The following is a 23,617-nucleotide window of genomic DNA, read 5'->3' on the forward strand; positions in this document are numbered from 1 at the left end:
GATTTTTCGATTTTAATTTTAAAAGAGTGTGCTGCCTATGAACCGAATAGATGTGTATAAGCATCCCATGTTTGTATCCTATGAATAACTAGTAATAAATCTGTGCATACGCACGAGTTCTAGTCGATTACGCGCATTTGTTTATATAATATATTTATTTTAAATAGATGATTAAAAAAGAAAAAAAAAATATTTAGATTAATAATAAATTTTTTCATATATAAAAATATTTAAATCAATAATAAATTTTTTGTCGTATATCATTTTTGAATTAAAAATATTTAATCGTAAATGTCATTTCTCATATACAAAAGTTTTTAATCAATAATAATTTTTTTCCATATATAAATATTAGTGTTTTATAATTAATAGATATGCACATAATAAATAAATATTATGAGATATAAAAAGTATAAAAAAAAATAAAGTACCACTCCTAATATCAACCATTACATATTCAATTGGATCCATAAAGTTGTTCCACTTGATTTCAAAAATGGAAAAATGAGTTCTAAACCGCATCTCGTAATTTTGATACATGCACAAACTTATTAGAAAATTTTAAGATCATTAACAATAGCCTTTAGGAAAGAAGGTACCTTCAAGTAAGAAAATAGCATTTCGTGCAGGCTAGGCAGCGGCAACCTAATTACTTATGGAGTCATCATTAAATTGGTCCACAAGCTTTGAAGTAGGCTTTTCCCTCCCTATACGGGGCTGTTTCGAACGATGCAGTCAATAGAGCTTCTTTGGGTACTTGGATTGATGGTAGTTGGATCTAGAATTTGAAATTTAAGTGTTGATCTGTTGTCGACGTTCACGATCAGTGAGCTTCGTCAACTTATGTGCATTACGGCATAAATACATCCTTTAATAGAAAAAGAGAAATGCAGGGAGAAAGAGAATGAGAGAGTGAGAGAGTTTGTTGTAATCTTGATTATGAAAACTCTAAATGAGTTAGTTACAGATCATGGTATTTATACGTGACTGCAGTGATAATTGTCACTGCCAGCTCACTATTACACTATTTCTATTATTCAAATTCAACTTATAACTATATATTGATATTATACTCTAATATTTCCCCTTCAAATGGTGCTTCCATTCTTGAGGAGCCTTTGAGAGAGAGATGCTTTGTCAAGAACTTTGAGATAATCCCTTAGAACTAAGAACCTCTGAGCAGACAAAGGTTTAGTAAGTATATCTGCACTTTGAAACTCAGCAGAGATATGCTTCACAGAAAATGTCTTATTTAAGACTTTTTATCTAAGGAAGAAGATGTCAAGTTCCATGTGTTTAGTCTTGGCATGAAGCACAAGATTGTGAGCCAAGGAGACGGTGCTGAGATTGTCACAATAGAGTATAGGAGTGGCAGTAGGAACATGTAATTCTGCTAATAGGGATTGAATCCAAAGAACCTCAGAGGCAGTACTAGCTAGACTTTTGTACGCAGCCTCTGTGCTGGACCTGGCTACTAAGGTCTGCTTCTTAGACCACCAGGAAACTAGATTAGGTCCCAAAAATATACAAGAACCTGAGGTAGACTTCCTGTCATCAAGGTCTGACCCCCAGTCAGCATCAGAAAAAGTAGTGATGGAGATAGGATGATGAGAAGCAGCTGGCATGAAGTGGAGGCCATGATGAAGGGTACCCCTAAGGTACCTCAAAATCCTCTTGACAGCCACCCAATGACTTTGCATAGGTTGAGATAAAAACTGACATGCTTTATTGACTGCAAAGTTGATTTCAGGTCTAGTGATAGTGGCATATTGGAGAGCCCCTACTACAGACCTATAGTAAGTAGGATCAGGTAAATAATCAGTACCGAGTTTGGTCAGTTTGAGGTTTGAAACCATAGGAGTATGTAAGCTCTTTGCCTCACTCATATTAGTTTTGGAAAGAAGATCTTTGATGTATTTGGACTGAGAGAGGAAGAGTGATCCACCAGAAAGATGAGCAACCTCAATGCCTAGAAAATAATTCAAGACACCTAATTGTTTGAGGGAAAATTGAGCATTAAGTTGATTGACTAGCTGCTGAATGTGAGAGGGAGAATCCCCTGTGACTATTATATCATCTACATAGACTAGCATGTAGATGAAATAAGTATGAGTCTTCAAGGTGAACAAGGATGGATCACACCTACTGGTGACAAACCCAAAGATGTGCAGTGCAATAGTAAGCCTCTCAAACCAGGCCCTAGGGGCCTGTTTTAAACCATAGATAGCTTTATGAAGTTTGCATACAAGGGTAGGATCAGAATTCTGAAAACCAGGAGGCTGCTGCATGTAAACTTCCTCTGTGAGGATGTCATTTAAGAAGGCATTGTTGACATCCAATTGAGTGAGTTGCCATTTCCTAGAGACAGCCAATGTAAGAACAGTCCTCACTGTGACAGGCTTGACCACAGGAGAAAAAGTCTCTTGAAAATCGAAGATGGATGAATCTGTCACAACCACATCTGGGTAAATCTGGAAACGAATTTCCTACCATACGAGTTGCTTTCGGCCATGAATGAAGAAGATGAATCTGGGTGTGACGAAGATGGAGGAAGGACGATGATGGATCAAGGGCGATGAGAAAGAGAAGGAGAGGAATGATTCACGGTGGAGAAAGAGAGAAAGATGAACCCTAATTTTATGAGGGTGGAGAAATAGGGATCCCAGTCAGCGCCACCATGTCCACTATCAGACTGACCAGTCAGCAAGTGTGGTAACAGGGAGTGGTAAATCCATGTTTTGGATTTTATAAGGTGCGTTTGGTAAAAAAAAACATTCAAGGTGGCCAAACCGAATCTCGCTATATTGGCAGGGGGTGAAGTATATTAAACCCTAATATATTTTGGATTTCATTTCTCTAATTAAGTAAAAGGTGATTTTAATGAGGGCGTAAATGGATCATATAAAACTGAACAAATTAAATATTTAAATCAAATTAAATAGGAAAAAAATCAATATGTTCTGGTTTGGTTCAAAAACTAATCTAAACTAATGAAAATCAAATAAGTTTAGTTTGATTTTTCGATTTTAATTTTAAAAGACTGTGGTGCCTATGAACCGAATAGATGTGTATAAGCCTCCCATGTTTGTATCCTATGAATAATTAGTAACAAACTCGTGCATACGCACGGGTTCTGATCGATTACGCGCATTTATTTACATAATATATTTATTTCAAAAATGGAAAAATGAGTTCTAGGTCACATCTCGTAATTTTGATACATGCACAAACTTATTAGAAAATTTTAAGATCATTAACAATAGCCTTTAGGAAGGTACCTTCAACTAAGAAAATAGCATTTCGTGCAGGCTAGGCAGCGGCAACCTAATTACTTATGGAGTCATCATTAAATTGGTCCACAAGCTTTGAAGTTGGCTTTTCCCTCTCTATACGGGGTTGTTTCGAACAATGCAGTCAATAGAGCTTCTTTGGGTACTTGGATTGATGGTAGTTGGATCTAAAATTTGAAATTTAAGTGTTGATTCGTTGTCGACGTTCACAGTCAGTGAGCTTCGTCAACTTATGTGCATTACGGCAGAAATACATCCTTTTCCACATGAGTTGGAGACGTTCATTTGATGGAGGGATTCACTTGGTTTCTTCTCGGTTAAAGCGGCTTAATCGAGGTTGATTTCTTTGCATTCGACAGGGCCAATGCAGGCTGTTTCCCACTAATTTGTTCTCTAAAATTTGGAAGGCTCTAATTCCTTCTAATTTTCATTTTTTTTCGGTTGGAAATTGCTTATCGATCGTCTACCTACACGTTTTCAACGTTGAAGAAGAGGTTTACTTGATTCCCACAAGTTGATGTGTGTGCACTATGCTTACATGAAATTGAATCAGCAGGTTGCCTTTTTGTTCAATGTAGTATTTTAGTTCAAATTTTGGTCGATTTTGTTTGCATGGTTGAGAATTCCGTTAGCTATAATGCACTCTGTTTTGGACAACTTTAAATATTTGGCAGACTAAGAATGCAATTTTTTTAAATGTGATATTTTAGATATTTCTTTAGTGATATCTCGGATTAAGCCTCTCTTGTGGGATTTGTTGGGATTTTGTAACAATAGTAGGATAGAGATCTCATGGGAGGATCAGAAGGTTTATCCTACCGAGTGTTTGTTTCGAGTCGAATTGGGCTAGTCACAATTGTAATTTCTCCTTTTCCTTCTCTTTTGTATTGGGTTTGACACCCCAGTGCTCCTTTCCATTGCTTAGACAAAACAAGTATTGTTTTCAAAAGAAATTTGTTAAATAAAAAATAATGCAAGCACTTTGGTACTTTGAATTTAGTTGGGTATCATACCCGTTTCCAATCAAATACTATTATCAATGCTACATCATTTTTTAAAAAGATTTTATTTTTAAAAAATTCAAATTCTAAATTAATTTGCATACCAATACCCAATTACTTATCATGGGTACCTAAAAATTTAATTAAAAAAAAAATAAAGCATTCATAATTTTTTAACAAAGTCATAGTGAGTTTCTGGTCTACTGAAAGATAGGAAGATCGTGCTGGGATGGTTGCTTAAAACTTGTACCGACTTGTGCAACTTGTTCTGGAACAATGCTACTTGAGGCCTCTTTTCCAACCAAACTTCCCATCTTTAAGAAATAACTATGCCTGCAAAAATAGAGCCTTTGATGTCAAATTCATACATATATCATACAATACAACATTGTAAGATTCAAAAACCAAAAACAAATTATATCTACCATCGAGTATCAGCTGTCAATTCAGGATGAAAAGCAGTTGCTAGTATGTTCCCTTGTCTCACAGCAACTATAACTTTGTTAGCTTCTTCAGCATTCTCCTGTCATTCCATAAATAATAAGAAACATGTTAGATGTTGGGGAGAAATGGCAGTAGGCATCTCCAAATATGAAGTCAGGTGAAATGAGTTGAAAAAGTACAGTATAATACAGGTTCTGGGGTTTGATTCCGTCTGCTAACAAAATTACCCTCTTCCTAACAAATTAACCACTAATATCCGGCACTTGCCAGCAGCCTTAAGGGAGCAACCTAAGCGACCTGTTACCAGTTGAATGAATACCTAGTAGCTGGATGGTAAGATAGGACCTATACACCTATCAAACTAATCTAGGTCTTCTGGTGTGAAGGTTTAATTTTTAATCCTCCAAAGGTGAACCATGGATTAGCCTTTACTTGGGATGCTAGAAGGCTATGGCCAGCCGCCGAACGATCCATGTTAGTATAAACAACTAAGCCTAATAATACAGTATATCAGTAGTTTATTATGTATATGAAGATGAAACCAACATATAAGTTTGGAAAATTACATCCAATAAGGTAATGGTAACATTATTATGGGCTTCTTTCTCAAAAAGTAGGGAACTTTTCCAAGGAGAATATGTATGTCAAGAGGAAAACGGAAAGTGGTATATATAAAAATGAAATAAGTATGAGCTGAAAGAGCCAAGTCAGCCCAGACTCTGTTAGTTAAAGGCTGATGCTATGTTTGGTTTGGCGGCGAGTTTCCTAGAATAACGGTGAAAATTCACGTTTACTCAAAAGCTACCTTTTGTAGCTTCTCTAAATCACGGCTGGGAGACATATGGACATGCGTTTGGTAGCTGAAAAGCCAGACCAAACAGGCACTGAGAATGTTTGAGACATAGTGTTATTAGTTAGTTAGCTCACTAATTGCGGTAGCTGATTATCCTGTACCTACAAATTAATATCAATCCTTAAGGATATCATATTAACAAACAGAATATTATACATGATTCGCAAAGTCTCGTATTTATCTAATCTGATTCTGGTCTGATTCTTTACATTCTAACATGTTCTCATTATTCTAATTATCGGACAAACCATTTGAAATCTAATAGCTCTTGAACAAATCACCATTCACAACCAACAACTTGAATTAACAAACAACCAATCTATAAATAAAATATGGCAAATGCTAACATGTGTCCTGAAGTAGGGAACATGTCAGTAAACTAAAGTAAATATAAAAACATTGTCTTGGAAATTGTCTAATCAATTCTTTAAATGTTCAAAAACTGTTTTTTCAAGACAAAATTTCTATACTTTTATTGCTTAACATGTGCCCTTAGAGTAAATGTTAGCAAGACCCATACAATATAAGTCGGTGAAATATTTACTGTTTAATCACACTGAGAAATAACAAAAAACAAGAGAAGTTGGAAAATTACAACCACCATCCTCTACTGATCTTACATTCATAAAGGGGCAGCTAAAAGTGTTCTATAGACTATAGAGTATAGACAGTGTCAATAACTAACCTTTTCGCCTTCTACAGAGGAATCAGAACTCAGTACTTTGTCAGAAGGTACAGAATAATCAGCTAGGACTTGAACATCTGGCCCTACATTAAGAATTCCTGGGGCACGAATAAAAACTCCACGGAATGTTTCAGGACCCCCTTCCTTGGACACAAGCTCAGGTACTTGAAGCTCTGTCTCAAAGCTTTGAATCTGAGTAAGCATGTTATTTGTTAACGGACTAAAATTATATCATTCTACCAATTTTCATTCGGAACAGTATTTTATATTTACATCCAAAGAAGAACTCCGCAAATATTATTAGCTATAATGGATAAAATGCAAAATGTTTAGAAAAAGATATGGTTGTTTTGACATTTTGCATTATATATAATCAAATAAATCAATTAAAGGATATGTTGATTATAATCAAACCTATAAATGAAACCGAATTAAAAAAAAAAAATTAAGAAACAGAATAAGAGAAAACAAAACAAAATAAAAAGCTGATTGTGCTCTTTGATATTAGTACTACCCCCGCAAAAGCAGCCACATCGAATACATGCATTACCTGGCTGCCAAAGAAATTTCTGTGTACAGTACAATCAAGTCCACCAACAAGTTCTTGTCCACCAGTCTTCTGTCCTGAAATGATGATTGTCATTTGAATTTTTTAAACAATCAGTAGATGTTTTGTGTGACAGGTAAAATAAGACTACAATAATTGGTATTGTCTAAAATTCAACACAAGAGCAGAAAAGAGAAGAGAAACAAGGTTTTAAATTGCAGTTGCAATCACACTTGCAATTACATTACGATCTTTGATATTGTAGCCGCAACTGCAGTCACAATAGAAACATGGAAATTCCAAAATCCAAAATCATTGATATTATGACCGCAATTGTGATTGCTGGCCATAATTTAAAACCTTAGAGAGAAACAATCCACCTGTAGCTTTATTAGCCAGGAAAATTAGTCCTGCACAGGTTCCCCAAACTGGCTTTCCCATTTGCACAAACTCTCGCAAAGCCGGAAACTGTAAATTGAAACATTCAGCATACTTTATCATCACCAATGCCATATTCGGGACTTGACTCCATGAGCATAAAATTACAACGTTAGCATAAAATTTCAATAATTAAGTACAGACCTGCAAACATAGTTTATACATACATTCGGTGCTATTTAACCTTTTGTCCTACATGCTGAAATTAGAGTAGTCAATCCCACATAGCAGCGGTGAGCGGCCAACCCCAAAAATGGGATTGCGGGATAGATTATAGTGGGATGTCCGCCATTTGACAATTCATACAATTGTTTCAAAAAAATTGTTTTTTCTTTATTTTAACAATGTTTTTACATTTTTTTAAGACAATTCTCACACACATCTAAAATGATCAAGTACGTATTGAAGTAATGTTATCAATAAAAAATTAAAGACATTAACCAGTGTCAGAGTCCGTGCTTCATATCATAGCTACAACCTCTCAGAAGGGATTTGAACCGCCTCATGTGAAGTTTAAAAGACAAGCTCTTATCACTTAGGTGACAACACTTCATATACTTTTCATGTACTAAATTGATTATTTACGCCATACAATATAATACACAGAGACAAAACAAATTGAAACAAAAATTCAAAAAGAGAGAGAATTGATACCAGGTTGAAAGCCTCAGCGAGTTTAGCCATGGTGGTACTTTCACCACCAGGGATGATTAACGAATTAACGGTGAGAAGCTGTTCAGGTTTTCGAATCTCAACGCCTTTAACACCTAATCTTCTGAGAGCTGAAAACACAAACACAAAACGTTGAAAGTGAGTGATGAATGAGAAAATTGAGAAACCAAAAAAATAGAGAGAAAGTGATTATGCCTGCTATGTGTTCGTTGAAAGATCCCTGTAAAGCGAGAACACCAACGACGGCCATGTTGTGTTTGTGTATGTGTGTGGAGAGAGTGAATTCAAATATACAGAACGCGGAGCGGAGATATGTGTTTGAGTTTGGTTTGGTCCTCTCGTTTTGGTTTGAGCTCACTAGTGGGAATGGGAATAAGCACTTTTATATAGTATAGACGGTTGGGCTTCCTCGTAAAAAAGGTGAAAAACATAGACGGTTGAATTTTCAAAATATAAAAACTAGTTTTAACAAAAAAAAATATTTTTTAGTTATTAAAAAATAATTTAGAGGAATTAAAAAATAATTCATAGATATAAAATTAACAAATTATTTTATTAAATTGGATAACATTTATTGACGGTACAAACAACTCATTTTTCATCTCACGGGTAGGGGTGAGAATAGGCTGGGTCGAGATAGGCTTTGTTAAGTCTGAGCCTGTCAAGCTTAAGTTTGAAATGTGGCCTATCAAAAGCTTACTTTTAAGCCTAAATCTGGCATTTTCAAATGCATGTTTGGCCTAAGAGCCTACATAAAAGCCTATTTTATTTTAGGATATGTAAATAAGAAATTTAACGAATGTTTAAATAGACTAATAAATTAAAAGATCAACAAGACTAAATGTTTATTTGCATTGACTTATTCAAGTTTACTTATTAACATAAATTTCCTGATACTATTTATTTGAAAGAATTTAAGAAAACAACTTATGACATTGTTCATAATGTTCTTGCAGTTAATTCTCATTCATTAATCAAAATGACTAACCTTGACTTTTGTATTTTAATTCAAAGTATGATAGTGAAAATAGTATCAGAATGGCGCAACCATGAAAATATTTGGAGGATGTCATGCAGCCAGTCAGGAAATAGGATATGCCCCTGAATCTCGCCAATTGCTCTTTCGGAGTTTAGGTTGGGAAATTCATATGGTTCATGATGACGAGAAGAGAAATTGAGGTTGGTTCGAATAAATGTCAAGAAGTCATCACCTTGAGAAGCCCCACAAATGTAAGGGAAATTTAGCAGCTTACAAGTTGCCTTGTCTCCTTATCTCACCTCCTCTTGTATGCAGGCGACAAGGCTTTCCTTTTCTTTGTTGCCTTGTAGAAGAAAGTGGGATTCGAATGGACCGCCGAGTGTGAAGAATATTTCTCTAAGGTAAAGGCCCTCCTCACATTGCCTCATATTCTCACTCACATGAAGGAGGAGTCACCACTACTCCTCAGTATTTTGGTCATAGATCAGGCGATGAGCCAGGCCTTGTTCAGGAGACAGACAAGGCAGAAAGACCTTTTTATATACATACACATTGTTCTCCATAAGGAAGTGACTATGAGTCAAATACTTGGGAAATAGCTCAGTACATCTTCCCTTCACTCCATCCTCAACAACGTGAAATGTATATGCTTCAAGGAGAATAGGGATTACCATAAAGAATCGATCTTCGAAAGGTTCTAAATCAAGAAAGGGTCCAAAGCCATGCACGGTCGGTTCCAAATAAATTCTTCCTCTGTTACCCTCCGAGTCACAAGACTATGACACTATCAAAAATAGATGCAAGAAAAGGGTCACAGATGGAATTCCCTTTAGGTATTCACACCAATATTGGTAGACCTTCACATATTCCCAACTCACGAGATGAAGTTATGAGCAAGTCGTCTTTAGGTGTTTCATGACTTCTATCTCAAAGGAAGTAAAAGGTTAGCGGAGACCCCAACACTGAGAAGGTACATTTAAAAAAGGGAATGACATAATCACCTTACCTATAATATATTCTTTCATCCTCGGTGGGAGTCAAAACCCCCAAGTGTGAATATGGACCAACTTTAAAAAAAGTGCCATTAGGATTACATACTTTAGAAAAAGTAGAAACAATAGAAGAATAGAAAGAGTCCAACCAAGAAGATAGAGCACTATTCTAGGGTTTATGAGCACTCTTTTGTGGTTTTTCACCCATAATGCACTAACTTTTCAAATGAAGGAAAGTGAAACGCTAAAGAATAAGATAATTTCTAAACTGGGAAAATTAATTGAAGAAAGCAAAGTTTAATCTTTGAGGATTATACTCTAGTATGCAAAAGGTTTGATTGAAAGATTTTTTTTTTCACAATTCAGACTTTTTTTTTATTCTTGAAAGATTTGATTGAAAAATATGAGAGTCTTGTTTATTCATGTAATCATTGCAGACGCGTGCAATCAAGAAAGATTTAGGACAAATACAAATTGGTGTCGGTTTTTAGAAAAAAGAATCTTTGAGAATTCTTTTAGAAAACTAAGATTTGATTTGATTTATTCCTAATACGTGTAAAGATCTTGTAGCTGTTTTCAGAAAGGAGAAGATTGGATTTCTTTTAGAGTCTAAGCCTATACTACAAGAGTCTATAAAAAGGAACCTGAGAAACCTAGTTTCACAAGCATTCACTCAAAGAAAATCGTGGGTGCCATAAGGGTTGTTGTTTTGGGAGTCTCTCAAGTTTTTTGTGTGTTCCTTTCTTTTGTGCCACTCATGTATATTCTGATACATTGAGGTGGACGTGCGTTCTCACTCTTGAAGCTTTTAAGCAAGAGAGTTGAGTATTGTTCTTGATCAAAGCTCTTAAGCAAGATCAAATATTGTTCTTAGTTAGGGTGCTTAACTAAGTGTTGTGTAATAGAAAGTGTAATCTTTCTATTTGGGTTCTCTTGGTCACAGGGTGTGTGACTGTTATTTATCATTGCGGTGATTGGAAGTGGGATGTCGACTTCCCAGGTCTAGATGCCGATTTCTAGACAGAAGTAGTACTGGATAGGGATTAGGCGAGAAGTTGTAAATTGAGAGTGTTTAGGCTTTAAACTAGTAATACTGATAGTGGATTTCCTTCCTGGCTTAGTATCCCCATATTAGGTGTTGTCGCACTGAATTGGGTTAACAAGTCATTGTGTTATTTATTATTCTGCAATTTACTTTCAGTTATGATAAGTGTGCTGTAAGTCAGCAGATGTTATAACATCTGTCTTGAAATTGCATGTTGTTGGGACATCTATTGTAAGTGCCAGAATTTCACAAATTATTTTCTCTCTTTCACGTGTTTACTTCAAACTCTCTCTAGAAACTTATCGTGTCCAACCCCTTTCCTCATTCTTTCTAGGGTTTTGAGAGGTCCTTTTTTTCCAGATTCTTTTGGCTTTCCCCCAATTCATTTTTGGTTCTTCTCTCTCTGGTGGGACTTTGTCTTGTCCTTTGGATTTAATTTCTAGCTGCGGAATTTTAAGTAATGGTTTTAGAGTTATGTTTAGGTCATGGAGAAAAGAAAGGAAATTCCATTGTCGAAGGAGGAGGAAGAAGGGGTCATAACTGAGGTGGAGGAGATATGTGGGGATGATACTTTTCAGAGAATGTTAGCGGGGAAGCTTTGGACAGATAATAGCTTCATTTCTAGGGATCTCACAAGCACATTGATTAGAGCTTGGAAACTAAAAAAAGTAGGTGGAGACTCAAGAGCTTAGAAATAATCTTTTCCTTTTTTGTTTTTATGCTAAAAGGGATTTTGACTGGGTGTTGTGTAACGGTCCCTGGAGCTTCGATATGAACCTCCTTGTTTTGGATTGTGTTTCATGGGAGGAACAACCATCAGAGATAAACATGCACTTTGGGGTTTCTTGTGTAACACCCCATATTTTCTAATTTTAATTTAATCGGAAATTAAATTATTATTTAGAATTATTTGATATTTTGTTGAATTATTGGAGAATTATGGATTAAGGGCCATTGGGCTGGAATGGTGAGATTAGTAGTATGGGGGTGCTAAGTGAGTAAGCTCATTACTAATTATTTTATGTTTTCATAAAATAAAGGAAATAAGGAAAATTGGGAAAAAGGAAAAATAGATGTGAAAGAGGAACAGAAGAGTAGAAGTGCTGATACGTGAAAGAGGAACGGAAGAGGAAGAGGGCTAATCAAGATCCTTGGCTAAGGTAAGGGGGACTCTTCCGGTTAATATCTTTTATCGTATTATAGATAATAGGACTGATTTAGATGCATTGTTTGTGTCAATTGGTTATATGATTGATTGGGGTTTTGGGATGATTTTGAAGGGAATTGTATGATTTGATTAATTGTATGATTTGTATGATTGTTATGATGATTAAATGATCCTCTTAGTGTGTTATATTTGTGTTATCACATGTATGTGGCTGACATGGTGGTGTTTGAGGTTCATGACATAACTTGGTTTGGGTTTTGGGGGTTTTGGGGTAAATCCCGTAATGCTGTCAATTGCGATGAAAGTTCTGACTTTTGTCAGTTCGCGCCGCGAAGGTAGGTGCGCGCCGCGAAGGCGTAGTGATTTTCTCGTTCCGCGCCGGGAACCTGTGTTTGCTCCGCGAAGGCGTGTTTTCTATACGTTACGCGCTGCGGACTGGGTGTGGCGCCGCGTGCTGTAGCGATAATTGTTTTCTTGTAAAAAGTTAAAGATGTGTAACTTTCAAACCGTAAGTCCGTTTTAGACGCCGTTTTGGACGTTGTTCCTTAAATTGAATACTCTACCATATGAAATAAATAAAACAACAATAACTTGATTTTATTTTTAAAAGTACCATTTTCTCCAAATATGGTTTACTCTGGTTTTGCATAGTTAATGAGATGCAATGACTGTTGTTTGCATAATTGAATATGTGCAATGATGTGTGTTGTGATAATGTGGTTGCTCCTGCTTGTTATACAAATGGATGTTGTTCATGGTAAATATGATTATCATGTTGTTTTGATGAATGGTGATGTAAATACTCTGTTTTTGTTGGGTTGATTTGTGGTACTTGGTACACGATTGTGAGAGGTGTCATTGTTGTTGCACTGAATGGCGGATGTTCTATCTGTTATGTTGTCGTGGTGGTAATTGATGTTTGATATACATATATTATTGAGGTAAAATATGTATTTTATTATGGTTGATAAATAGCATAATTGTGTGTGGCTATTGCTTATTGTATTGGTTGATGATTATGACATTTGGATGGTTTATGTGGATGATGAGCATGTTATGGTTGATACATGCATTTCATAATCATTATGTGGCTGATCCTTGACGATGGTGGATCAGTGGTAGCTAATTCCCATTGTGTGGAATTAGTGAGTGGGTGTTGTCGTATCCTTGACGATGGTGGATCGGTGAGTTGGGTTATCCCAGATTTTGGTACCACATGCATATAGTTGCATTTGCATTAGGCTACTTGTGTTATTATAACATGAATGGAAGATTGTCCAATGTTATAATATGTGATGATTGTATAATGGTTATGATTTGTTTGGATGAAGTATGGTGTTGTCTCTTGGTAATGTATTCTATTTGTTGTTGTGTGTTGATGAGTACTTCCTGACAATCTGAATATAATGAAATTGGATGAATAATGTGACTATGATGTGTTATTGTTTATAATTCGATAACATTTGTTAATTGTGAATGAGACTCACCCTTACTGTTGACATTTTCAGATTGAGGATAGCGGCTTTTGGCTCGGTGAGGATTAGCTCATGAGCCAGTTCGTTTAGTATAGCGTCGGTGTCATGCTCTGATATTGTAACACTGTGGAAACGATAGCTTAGAGTTTATGATGATACTCTATCGTGTTGTTATTGTATTAATTTTGTGGGATATTGCATAGATGATGTTATGCTTATCCGTATGGTGAATTTCCGCTGTGTTAACATGAGATGTTTATGTATTATGATGAATTGTTCCTTAGTGAAAACATGACAATGAAATTATGATAAATCTATTTTAATTGGAATTGTGGCACCCTTGTTTTCATGTTTTACTCTGAATTATTTTATTAATTTCCGTGGGGTTTAGAAGGGTGTTACAATAGTGGTATCAGAGCAGGTCGGTCTGTCCGGCCAATTGTTGAGTCAGTTGAGTTGCGCGACAGTTGTATATTGTCGGCATTTTACTCCTTGGTACGCGATATGTGAGTGAATCACTGTCGGTACTTGGTTGTTTGTTGCAGGTGTTGGATTGAAACAAGTGGGGGAGAAGCTTCGCTTCTCGGTTATGTTTCAGTTGTAAGAAGATTGATTCAATAGGCTGCTGTTGGCAACAGTGCGAGCGTTGTTGGAGTTTGTTGTTTCCCGAATTGAAGGTGACTTGGAATTAAGACTTCACTGGGAATTGAGTTGGAACATCTTGAAGGAAGATGATTAGAGGTAATTGACAATTATTGAAAGGAGAGAAATTGGAAAGTTGCGATGTGTCAGCTCTACTGGTGTACTGCGAAGATGTCAGATGAGTAGCTTTACGTCTCAGAAGAGATTCAGCTGCAAGTTTGCAAAGAGGATTGCTGTCGTAATATTCCAGAGTTTGCACTTCGGCGATGGGAGGTGTTGCTAAAGTTATAAGAATGTTTGGAAGTGAAGAGATATGATAAGGGGCTGTTTGGAATGTGATCGAGTTGAAGAGAATGAGTTTTGGAGTGTAATTTTCGTAAGCAAAACGCAGGAAAATTGCTGAATAGCTGCAGAACTTCGAAAATTCATAACTAGAGTTCTGGACATCCGATTTGAGTTCCGTTTGAAGCGTCGGAAAGCTAACGGGATGAACTTTGTTATAAAAATGGTTGCAGCATCTGTAACATAATTAATTGTGACAGGATGACGTTGGAAAGAGGTGAAGTTACGGTTACTCTTGTTCTTATAACTAGACTTGTTTATTGGTACTGCACGGGATGTCAGTGTCAGTGTTGAATGGATCGAAGGAATAATTAGAAGGTTTGTTGAGGATTAATTTTAAGAATTGAATATAGAATTTGAGGAGTTTTGGATATATCGTATAGAGTGTCGCTGCATGATGTCAGTGTTGCATGTTTCGGGCAATGACTGGAAAATTCATATCTTGAGTTCCGAGTGTCGGATTAATGTACCGTTTGAACCTACGAAGAGGAGAGATTATGTTATACCTTATGGGAGAGTTATAAATACAGTAGATTGATCCTATAAGGAGATATTGTGAAGTCGGTTAAGGAAGCGTGGAAACTTGTTGAATAGGAATGCCTACTACCGCGATTGTTTGAAACAGAATTGAGCAGAATATGTTATCGATGAATAAGTTGATGAGATGTTCGATGATAAAGATGACTTGAGTACCGATGGACTTTGGTAAGAAGTGGACTAGTAGTAAAGATGGAATAAACTTTAGAACTCTTGGAATCGTATTTGTGATGGAAAAGTAACGATAAGTATAAAAGACGAATTTTAAAGGATGTCGGACACCTATTGAATGTGAGGAAGACCTTGTTGAGGTGTCGAGTGGGAAGATATTTGGGCACGAAAGATGTTATAGAATTTGGATTAAAACCACGAGTTATGAATGTGGTCTTGGTCTTGCAGGTTAATTGTGTGGTTCAAGATTCGAAGTGTTTTGTGAGTATAAGAGTTGAAGTACCTCTTTGATAAGAAAGGGCTTAATATGAGGCGGAAGAAATGATTAGAGTATTTTTCTAGAATTATGATTTTGGTTTGAATTACCATCATGGTAAGGAAAATGTTGTGCTACTGTGTTGCGTAGGAAGTCTTTAAATATGTCGGTGCTAATGATGAATGAGTTGGATTTAATTGGACAATTTTGAGACTTGAGTTGGTATGTGAAGGCACTCCTAATAGTGTTAGATTGGGTATGCTAGAAGATGACTAGTGGTATTCTTGACGAGATTAGAGAAGGTCAGAAAGATGAGGTTGAGTTGATCGACAGTTTGACTTTGAATTACCAAGGTAAAGGCGGTGAATTCAGAACCGACGAGAATAGTATAATGAGGTTGAGTGATTGGATTTGTGTTCCTGATGTTTTGAGCTTCGAAAGAATATTCTAGAAGAAGGACACCGTAGTGAATTATTGAACTATGACGATGTTAATAAGTTTGGGTGCAAACTCAGAAAGTGGACACTATTATGTAGTAACAACGGTTTATGCTTAAATATGATTGTCAACTATCTATTGATAAATTTAGGACTTGAACACCCTAAATCTCTTGTTGGTAGTAGATGGAATCATATAGAAGAGATAAGCTTGTTTTGTTACCTTAATGGTTTAAGATGTGATGAATACTAAGCTGTGAGAATAATCATTCACTATGTTGTGTGAACTTATGAAGAAGTGAATATGAAAGAGTGCAACATGGTGGATGATGACTTAAGACGGGTAATCAGAGTCGCGCAGCGAAAGTGTGATGTGGAGTAGTGTTATGAGTACTACTCGCGGGAAGTAAGGAATTAATATGTCGGAAGCCTACATAGAGAATATGTATTGATCTACGTGTTGGATTTAGAATGCAGTGGATGTGAGGGTGTCGTGTCGAAGGATTGTAACTCTTTTGAATAATTACCGAGATGATGAATATGTTACTACGGTTGTACGTAGTTAACAAGTATGTATTCGGCGAGTTTAAAACGAAGAGTTGATGCTATATGATATTGTAATAATTTTGCGCTGTTATTGAGGTGACATTGTAGATTCCAGATATAATGAGGAATTATACTCTATGAAGGGAGGAATTGATTTAATTATTAGAAAAGAGCGGAACTCAATTTGAGTTGTTTTGTAAGAAATTGTGTATTGAAGCTGATGAGTGTGATTATAATTGCTTGTGTATACTCGTTCTGATGGCTAGAATGTTTTAATAGATGTAGTAATTCAAGAATTTGTTTTTGAGTACGAGTAAGTATTGCTAAGTGCTAAATTGGTACCATGAATGATGAAGAATGATTCTTGAACGAATTAGTAAAGAGAGAGTCAGAATCGGGTAAAACTCAGAAAATCTATTTGGTATAGATGATTGTGATGAGTAATCAGAGTAATGCGGAAAAGCGGAATGTAACGTGTTGGATAATTGCTAGTGTGACTAAAGAGGAGTCAGAAAGTTGAAATCCGATGATAAATGAATATTATTGTTGAGTTTCTTGAAGGAAGCAGCTGGTGAAAAGTGTAAGTATTGTTTTATCGCTCAGATGGAAGAGTGTGTCTGAGGTTGGTATGTTTGGTAGAAGGGATCCATTAGTGTATTGTTGATCAAGTGTGATCATACTATAAATTGTGTAATTGTATTACTCGTTTGTTGAGCGTATTGTATAGGTTGTACCTCAATGTTCTGTTGTTGTTAACCTTTTAGAGATAAAGCGAGTGGTATACTTTTGGATAGTCAAATGCGACGTAAGAACTGGGATTCGAATGTATGAAACATGTTTCCTGTTGGTTATGTCAGATGAATTTTTGGGGATTGACTGATGGTAATGTTAATTGAGAGATGGAGACTCAGGTAAAGGACTCTTATACGAGCTGGTTACTTGAGGTATGTTTTCGAGGACGAAAACTCTTTTAGTGGGGGAGAGTTGTAACACCCCATATTTTCTAATTTTAATTTAATCGAAAATTAAATTATTATTTAGAATTATTTGATATTTTGTTGAATTATTGGAGAATTATGGATTAAGGGCCATTGGGCTGGAATGGTGAGATTAGTAGTATGGGGGTGCTAAGTGAGTAATCCCATTACTAATTATTTTATGTTTTCATAAAATAAAGGAAATAAGGAAAATTGGGAAAAAGGAAAAATAGATGTGAAAGAGGAACAGAAGAGTAGATGTGCTGATACGTGAAAGAGGAACGGAAGAGGAAGAGGGCTAATCAAGATCCTTGGCTAAGGTAAGGGGGGACTCTTCCGGTTAATATCTTTTATCGTATTATAGATAATAGGACTGATTTAGATGCATTGTTTGTGTCAATTGGTTATATGATTGATTGGGGTTTTGGGATGATTTTGAAGGGAATTGTATGATTTGATGAATTGTATGATTTGTATGATTGTTATGATGATTAAATGATCCTCTTAGTGTGTTATATTTGTGTTATCACATGTATGTGGCTGACATGGTGGTGTTTGAGGTTCATGACATAACTTGGTTTGGGTTTTGGGGGTTTTGGGGTAAATCCCGTAATGCTGTCAATTGCGATGAAAGTTCTGACTTTTGTCAGTTCGCGCCGCGAAGGTAGGTGCGCACCGCGAAGGCGTAGTGATTTTCTCGTTCCGCGCCGCGAACCTGTGTTTGCGCCACGAAGGCGTGTTTTCTATTCGTTACGCGCTGCAGACTGGGTGTGGCGCCGCGTGCTGTAGCGATAATTGTTTTCTTGTAAAAAGTTAAAGATGTGTAACTTTCAAACCGTAAGTCCGTTTTAGACGCCGTTTTGGACGTTGTTCCTTAAATTGAATACTCTACCATATGAAATAAATAAAACAACAATAACTTGATTTTATTTTGAAAAGTACCGTTTTCTCCAGATATGGTTTACTCTGGTTTTGCATAGTTAATGAGATGCAATGACTGTTGTTTGCATAATTGAATATGTGCAATTATATGTGTTGTGATAATGTGGTTGCTCCTGCTTGTTATGCAAATGGATGTTGTTCATGGTAAATATGATTATCATGTTGTTTTGATGAATGGTGATGTAAATACTCTGTTTTTGTTGGGTTGATTTGTGGTACTTGGTACACGATTGTGAGAGGTGTCATTGTTGTTGCACTGAATGGCGGATGTTCTATCTATTATGTTGTCGTGGTGGTAATTGATGTTTGATATACATATATTATTGAGGTAAAATATGTATTTTATTATGGTTGATAAATAGCATAATTGTGTGTGGCTATTGCTTATTGTATTGGTTGATGATTATGACATTTGGATGGTTTATGTGGATGATGAGCATGTTATGGTTGATACATGCATTTCATAATCATTATGTGGCTGATCCTTGACGATGGTCGATCAGTGGTAGCTAATTCCCATTGTGTGGAATTAGTGAGTGGGTGTTGCCGTATCCTTGACGATGGTGGATCGGTGAGTTGGGTTATCCCAGATTTTGGTACCACATGCATATAGTTGCATTTGCATTAGGCTACTTATGTTATTATAACATGAATGGAAGATTGTCCAATGTTATAATATGTGATGATTGTATAATGGTTATGATTTGTTTGGATGAAGTATGGTGTTGTCTCTTGGTAATGTATTCTATTTGTTGTTGTGTGTTGATGAGTACTTCCTGACAATCTGAATATAATGAAATTGGATGAATAATGTGACTATGATGTGTTATTGTTTATAATTCGATAACATTTGTTAATTGTGAATGAGACTCACCCTTACTGTTGACATTTTCAGATTGAGGATAGCGGCTTTTGGCTCGGTGAGGATTAGCTCATGAGCCAGTTCGTTTAGTATAGCGTCGGTGTCATGCTCTGATATTGTAACACTGGGGAAACGATAGCTTAGAGTTTATGATGATACTCTATCGTGTTGTTATTGTATTAATTCTGTGGGATATTGCATAGATGATGTTATGCTTATCCGTATGGTGAATTTCCGCTGTGTTAACATGAGATGTTTATGTATTATGATGAATTGTTCCTTAGTGAAAGCATGACAATGAAATTATGATAAATCTGTTTTAATTGGAATTGTGGCACCCTTGTTTTCATGTTTTACTCTGAATTATTTTATTAATTTCCGTGGGGTTTAGAAGGGTGTTACATCTTGGGTTAGGATCTACGAGCTCCCTCTCATGCTCAAATCTGAAGCAATGGCGAGGAAACTGGGTAGAATCCTTAGAGTTTTCAAGGAGATGGATCAAAAGGAAGCTCAAAGGAATGGAATATTTGTAAGAGTTAAAATAATGATTGATTTAAAGAAGCCTTTGAAGGAAGGAACGATGGTCCATTTCAAGGATAAAGATTTGCGTGTACACTTCAAATATGAGAGGCTTCCAAATTTTTGCTTCCTCTATGGAAGACTAGGTCATCAACTCAAGGATTGTGAGGCGGTTAAGTATCTCAATGAAGAAGGTTTTGAAGATTTAGAGGAGAAAGATCTTTCCTTCAGGCTCTAGTTATGATCCTCACCATCACCTAGAATTCAAGAAGATCAGAAGAAGAAGGAGTCTACTTCTAGTTCATGTTCGAAGAGTCTGTTTAATATTTCCTCAGGGCAAAGCAATTATGAAGGTAGAAACAAGGATAAAGATGGTAATTTGTAGGTTGAGATTCCTAAGACTGTTGAAATCCTAGCTGGGATTAAAAATGTTTTGGAGATTAAACTTGTTGTCAAATCCCCCGGTGCAATTGATATCTCAAATGTAGGCAAAGGTAGAGGGGCTTATGTCAAGGGATCTAGTGTTAAGCGGAAGAAATGGACAAGAAGACAAAATGATAGAAAAGTTAACCTTAACCAAGAGCAGAAACTGGAGCTTGAGATTGTAAGAGGCAACTGGTAGATGTTATGATTGTTGAAGATTATGTTGAGGGAGGTGGAAGTGGATAAAAGAAGAGGAGAAGTCAAATGGGTGGGGAGGAAATTCCTATTTCAGAACCAAAGGTGGTGTTGGAAGGCCAACAGCGCCTATGCCAATGAAGATTATAAGTTGGAACTATAGGGGTTAGGGAATCCTCGTGCAATTCGAGCCTTGTTAAAGCTCACCCGTATTGAAAATCCCGATTTGGTTTTTATCATGGAATTAAGGCTCAAGTTTGAAGAAAGGGAGTCTATCAAATACAAAAGTGGTTATGGGGGTTGTCATGTGGTGGATTGTAGTGGTGTTTGTAGGGAAAGGGATGGGGTTTTTTCTTCTTTGGAAGGAAAGTTTTCAAATCAGTATTGTTTCTTTCTCTCTCAATCATATTGGAGGGACTTTGCTTGATGGGTGTGAAAATCAGTTTTGATCTTTTTATGGGATCTATAGCTTCTCGGAGGAACATAATAAAAGGAGAACTTGGAGGTTAGTTCAGGAGGTTGTTAGGAGTGATGGTAACAGTCTCATTTACTTTAGGGATTTGAATGATACTTTGTTTGACAAAGAGAATAAGGGAGGAACTGTTAGATGTATGAGCCAATTATCCTAGGGCGTCAAACTATGAATACTTGTGGCCTAATTGACTTGGGTTTTAAGGGTTATCCTTTTACCTGGACAAATGGGAGGCAAGGAAATGAAAATGTTCAATGTAGACTGGATAGATGTGTGGCCGCAAAGAGGTTTATAGACTGGTTGGCGCCTATGAGAGTGAGCCATCCCTCGCATTACGGTTCTGCCCATGCGGCTATTAGAGTTATTTTGGAAGATGATTCCGACAATAGAGGTATGAGAAGGAGGCATATCTTTAGGTTTGAGGAAGTGTGGAGTAAGGTTCCTCGGTGTAACAAGATTGTTGCTCCACTATTGAAAAATTCTGTCTTCCGGGGTTATAATAAGCTTGAGGCGATTAGGCATGGCAACAAAACCCGTACCCGACCCAAAGTTGACGGGGAAACCCTGCTTTGACTGGGTTTGGCTTCGGTTTTGGATTTTCTCCGATTACAAAATATGAGGACAGGTCGGACAATAGGGACACTAGTACCCACCCCGAAACTGCCTCGTTTAATTCATTGTGTATATTATTATATATTTTTGATAATTTAGAATATTAAATACGTGACCAAAGTTTTGATATTTTGATTTGTATTTATTATTAAAATATTTGAAATGTATGTATAAATTTTTATGAAATTGCTTCATTTTATTATTTATAAAGTAATTTAATTTTGAAAAAAATGTATTTCTATTAAAAAAATTGATTTCAATAAATGGATGGTGGCGGGGCGGGAATACCCGAACTCATTTGGGTCGGGTTTGGGTTTTAATTCTGCATCACCGTTTGGGTTTGGGGAAGTCAATGAGGATTGTTTGGGGATTCAGGTTTGGATTTGGGGGGGATAATAATTGTCCCTGACCCGCCCCGTTGCCATCCCTAGAGGCGATACAAGGCCTTGATGACTTCTTTTAGGAGTACAAGATAGGGACTGTTAGCAAGGAGTTAGGAGAGTTCAAGAACTCTTGAAGGAGGATAGTTGTTAGGCTGTGGGTAGTGATAAGTTCAACCCAAGTAAAACTTTAGAGAGTCAAAGGGATAAGCTGCTCCAGGTGGATGAGGTTAAGTGGAGACAACGGAGCAGATATTTATGGCTTAAACACAGTGACATGAACACAAAATTCTTCCACGGTAAACATAGTCAGCAGAGAGAAAAAAATCTATAAAGAGGCTAAAAGATGAAAACACATTTTGGTGGAAAAGAGAGGAGCATTGTGAATATTTACTGGTTAATTATTTTTCAGAGCTTTTCTCATCCTTTAACCCTTCATACTTGAAGGGTGTTTTTTCTGTAGTGGAGGAGAAGTTGAACTCTGATCAATTTGATTGGTGTGCTGTAAGATTCACCTTCGAGAAGGTTAAAAAGGCTCTTTTTCAGATGAATCCTCTTAAGGTTTTGGGTTAGGATGGTTTGCCGATATTTTTATTCCAAAAATATTGACATACTCTTGGCCCTGAGGTGAGTAATTTGGTTCTGGAAATTCGGAACAACAACAAAAACCCGAGTTTGATTAATGGAACCCATATAGCTTTGATTCCCAAATGTAAAAATCTTGAAAATCCTAAGGATTTTAGGCTTATAAGTTTGTGTAGAATGGTGTCATACCCCAAAATTTGCCCACACTTTTCGAAATTTCAAAAAATCGGATTTTTATGAAACGTCGGGTTCATTTACATTGACATCCTGAATTTTATAAATATTCGATTTAAAGTCTATTTTAAAATATAATAGTTTACTCTTAAATTATTTATATTTTAATAAATAGCAAAATGCTAGTCGATGCTTCATACATTTTCAATTGGCTTTTTATTTTGAACAAATAATATAGTCCAATCGGTAAGGAAGTAAGGTTTACACGTACAGGGTCCCGAGTTCAAATCCCACTTCCGACATTTTTCCTTTTATTTGTTTCTAACATTAGCTTTAATTTTATTCTAAAAAATCACAAAAGATATATTTTCTTTTTAATTTTCATTTTTTTATTTATTTCATTTTTTAAAATAATTTTACTTTATGGTTTATGCACTTTTTATCACAAATTGATCAAAATCACAAAAATAAAAAAAAGAAAGAAGTTATTTATTTATTTATTTTCCATGTTTAGAATTGTATTTTTAGAAATGAGTGAATGTGATTGATTTCTAAATTAAATATTTACCATTTGTGTTAACCTAATTTATAAACAGTGATGTTTATAAACAGTGATGTTTCTGAACCCGTGAACTGGCGCGGTGACTCGGAGTTTTTTGGTGACGCAGCCATTGATGAAGCTTCTTTAAAGCTTACACTGGGTTCCTTGATAACAGAAAACGTGCATCATAGTGATAAATTTCAATACGAAATTCAGAGGTATCACAAGGATGACGGCTTCAGAAATATCATGAGAGTGATGAAGCAATTTGCGAAAGATGGAGTGGATCGTAGGCGATTGATACTATAATAGAGTGAAATAGTGCTCTGCATTTTTTATTCACTCATTCATTATTGTGTATTCATTTTCAGTTACAATATAGTTAAGTGAGTACACACTATATATTCTACACTTG

General features: G+C 36.1%; 1 protein-coding gene across 1 annotated transcript; it reads right to left on the minus strand.

Annotated features, from left to right (window-relative positions):
* Positions 1-4,386: 4,386 nt before the first annotated feature.
* LOC131601320 (probable pyridoxal 5'-phosphate synthase subunit PDX2) lies at positions 4,387-8,294 on the minus strand. Its single transcript, XM_058873104.1, has 7 exons — positions 8,126-8,294; positions 7,913-8,040; positions 7,201-7,288; positions 6,824-6,897; positions 6,274-6,465; positions 4,717-4,814; positions 4,387-4,624 (listed from the first exon to the last, which is right to left on the minus strand). Exons 1-7 carry the CDS (start codon positions 8,178-8,180, stop codon positions 4,492-4,494), a joined length of 768 nt encoding a protein of 255 aa, XP_058729087.1. The 5' UTR covers positions 8,181-8,294; the 3' UTR covers positions 4,387-4,491.
* Positions 8,295-23,617: the final 15,323 nt, after the last annotated feature.

The sequence above is a fragment of the Vicia villosa genome, linkage group LG5 (assembly GCF_029867415.1).
Source record: "Vicia villosa cultivar HV-30 ecotype Madison, WI linkage group LG5, Vvil1.0, whole genome shotgun sequence".
NCBI classification, from domain to species: Eukaryota; Viridiplantae; Streptophyta; class Magnoliopsida; order Fabales; family Fabaceae; genus Vicia; species Vicia villosa.

Bases quoted from the DNA above. Each gene is read 5' to 3' on its own strand.
- LOC131601320 (XM_058873104.1), bottom strand. From the start codon at position 8,180: ATGGCCGTCGTTGGTGTTCTCGCTTTACAGGGATCTTTCAACGAACAC. The intron at 8,041-8,125 runs GCATAATCACTT...TTGTGTTTTCAG, and splicing joins TTTCAACGAACACATAGCAG to CTCTCAGAAGATTAGGTGTT. The intron at 4,815-6,273 runs GTTAGTTATTGA...ATGGAATGACAG, and splicing joins CCTCTGTAGAAGGCGAAAAG to GAGAATGCTGAAGAAGCTAA.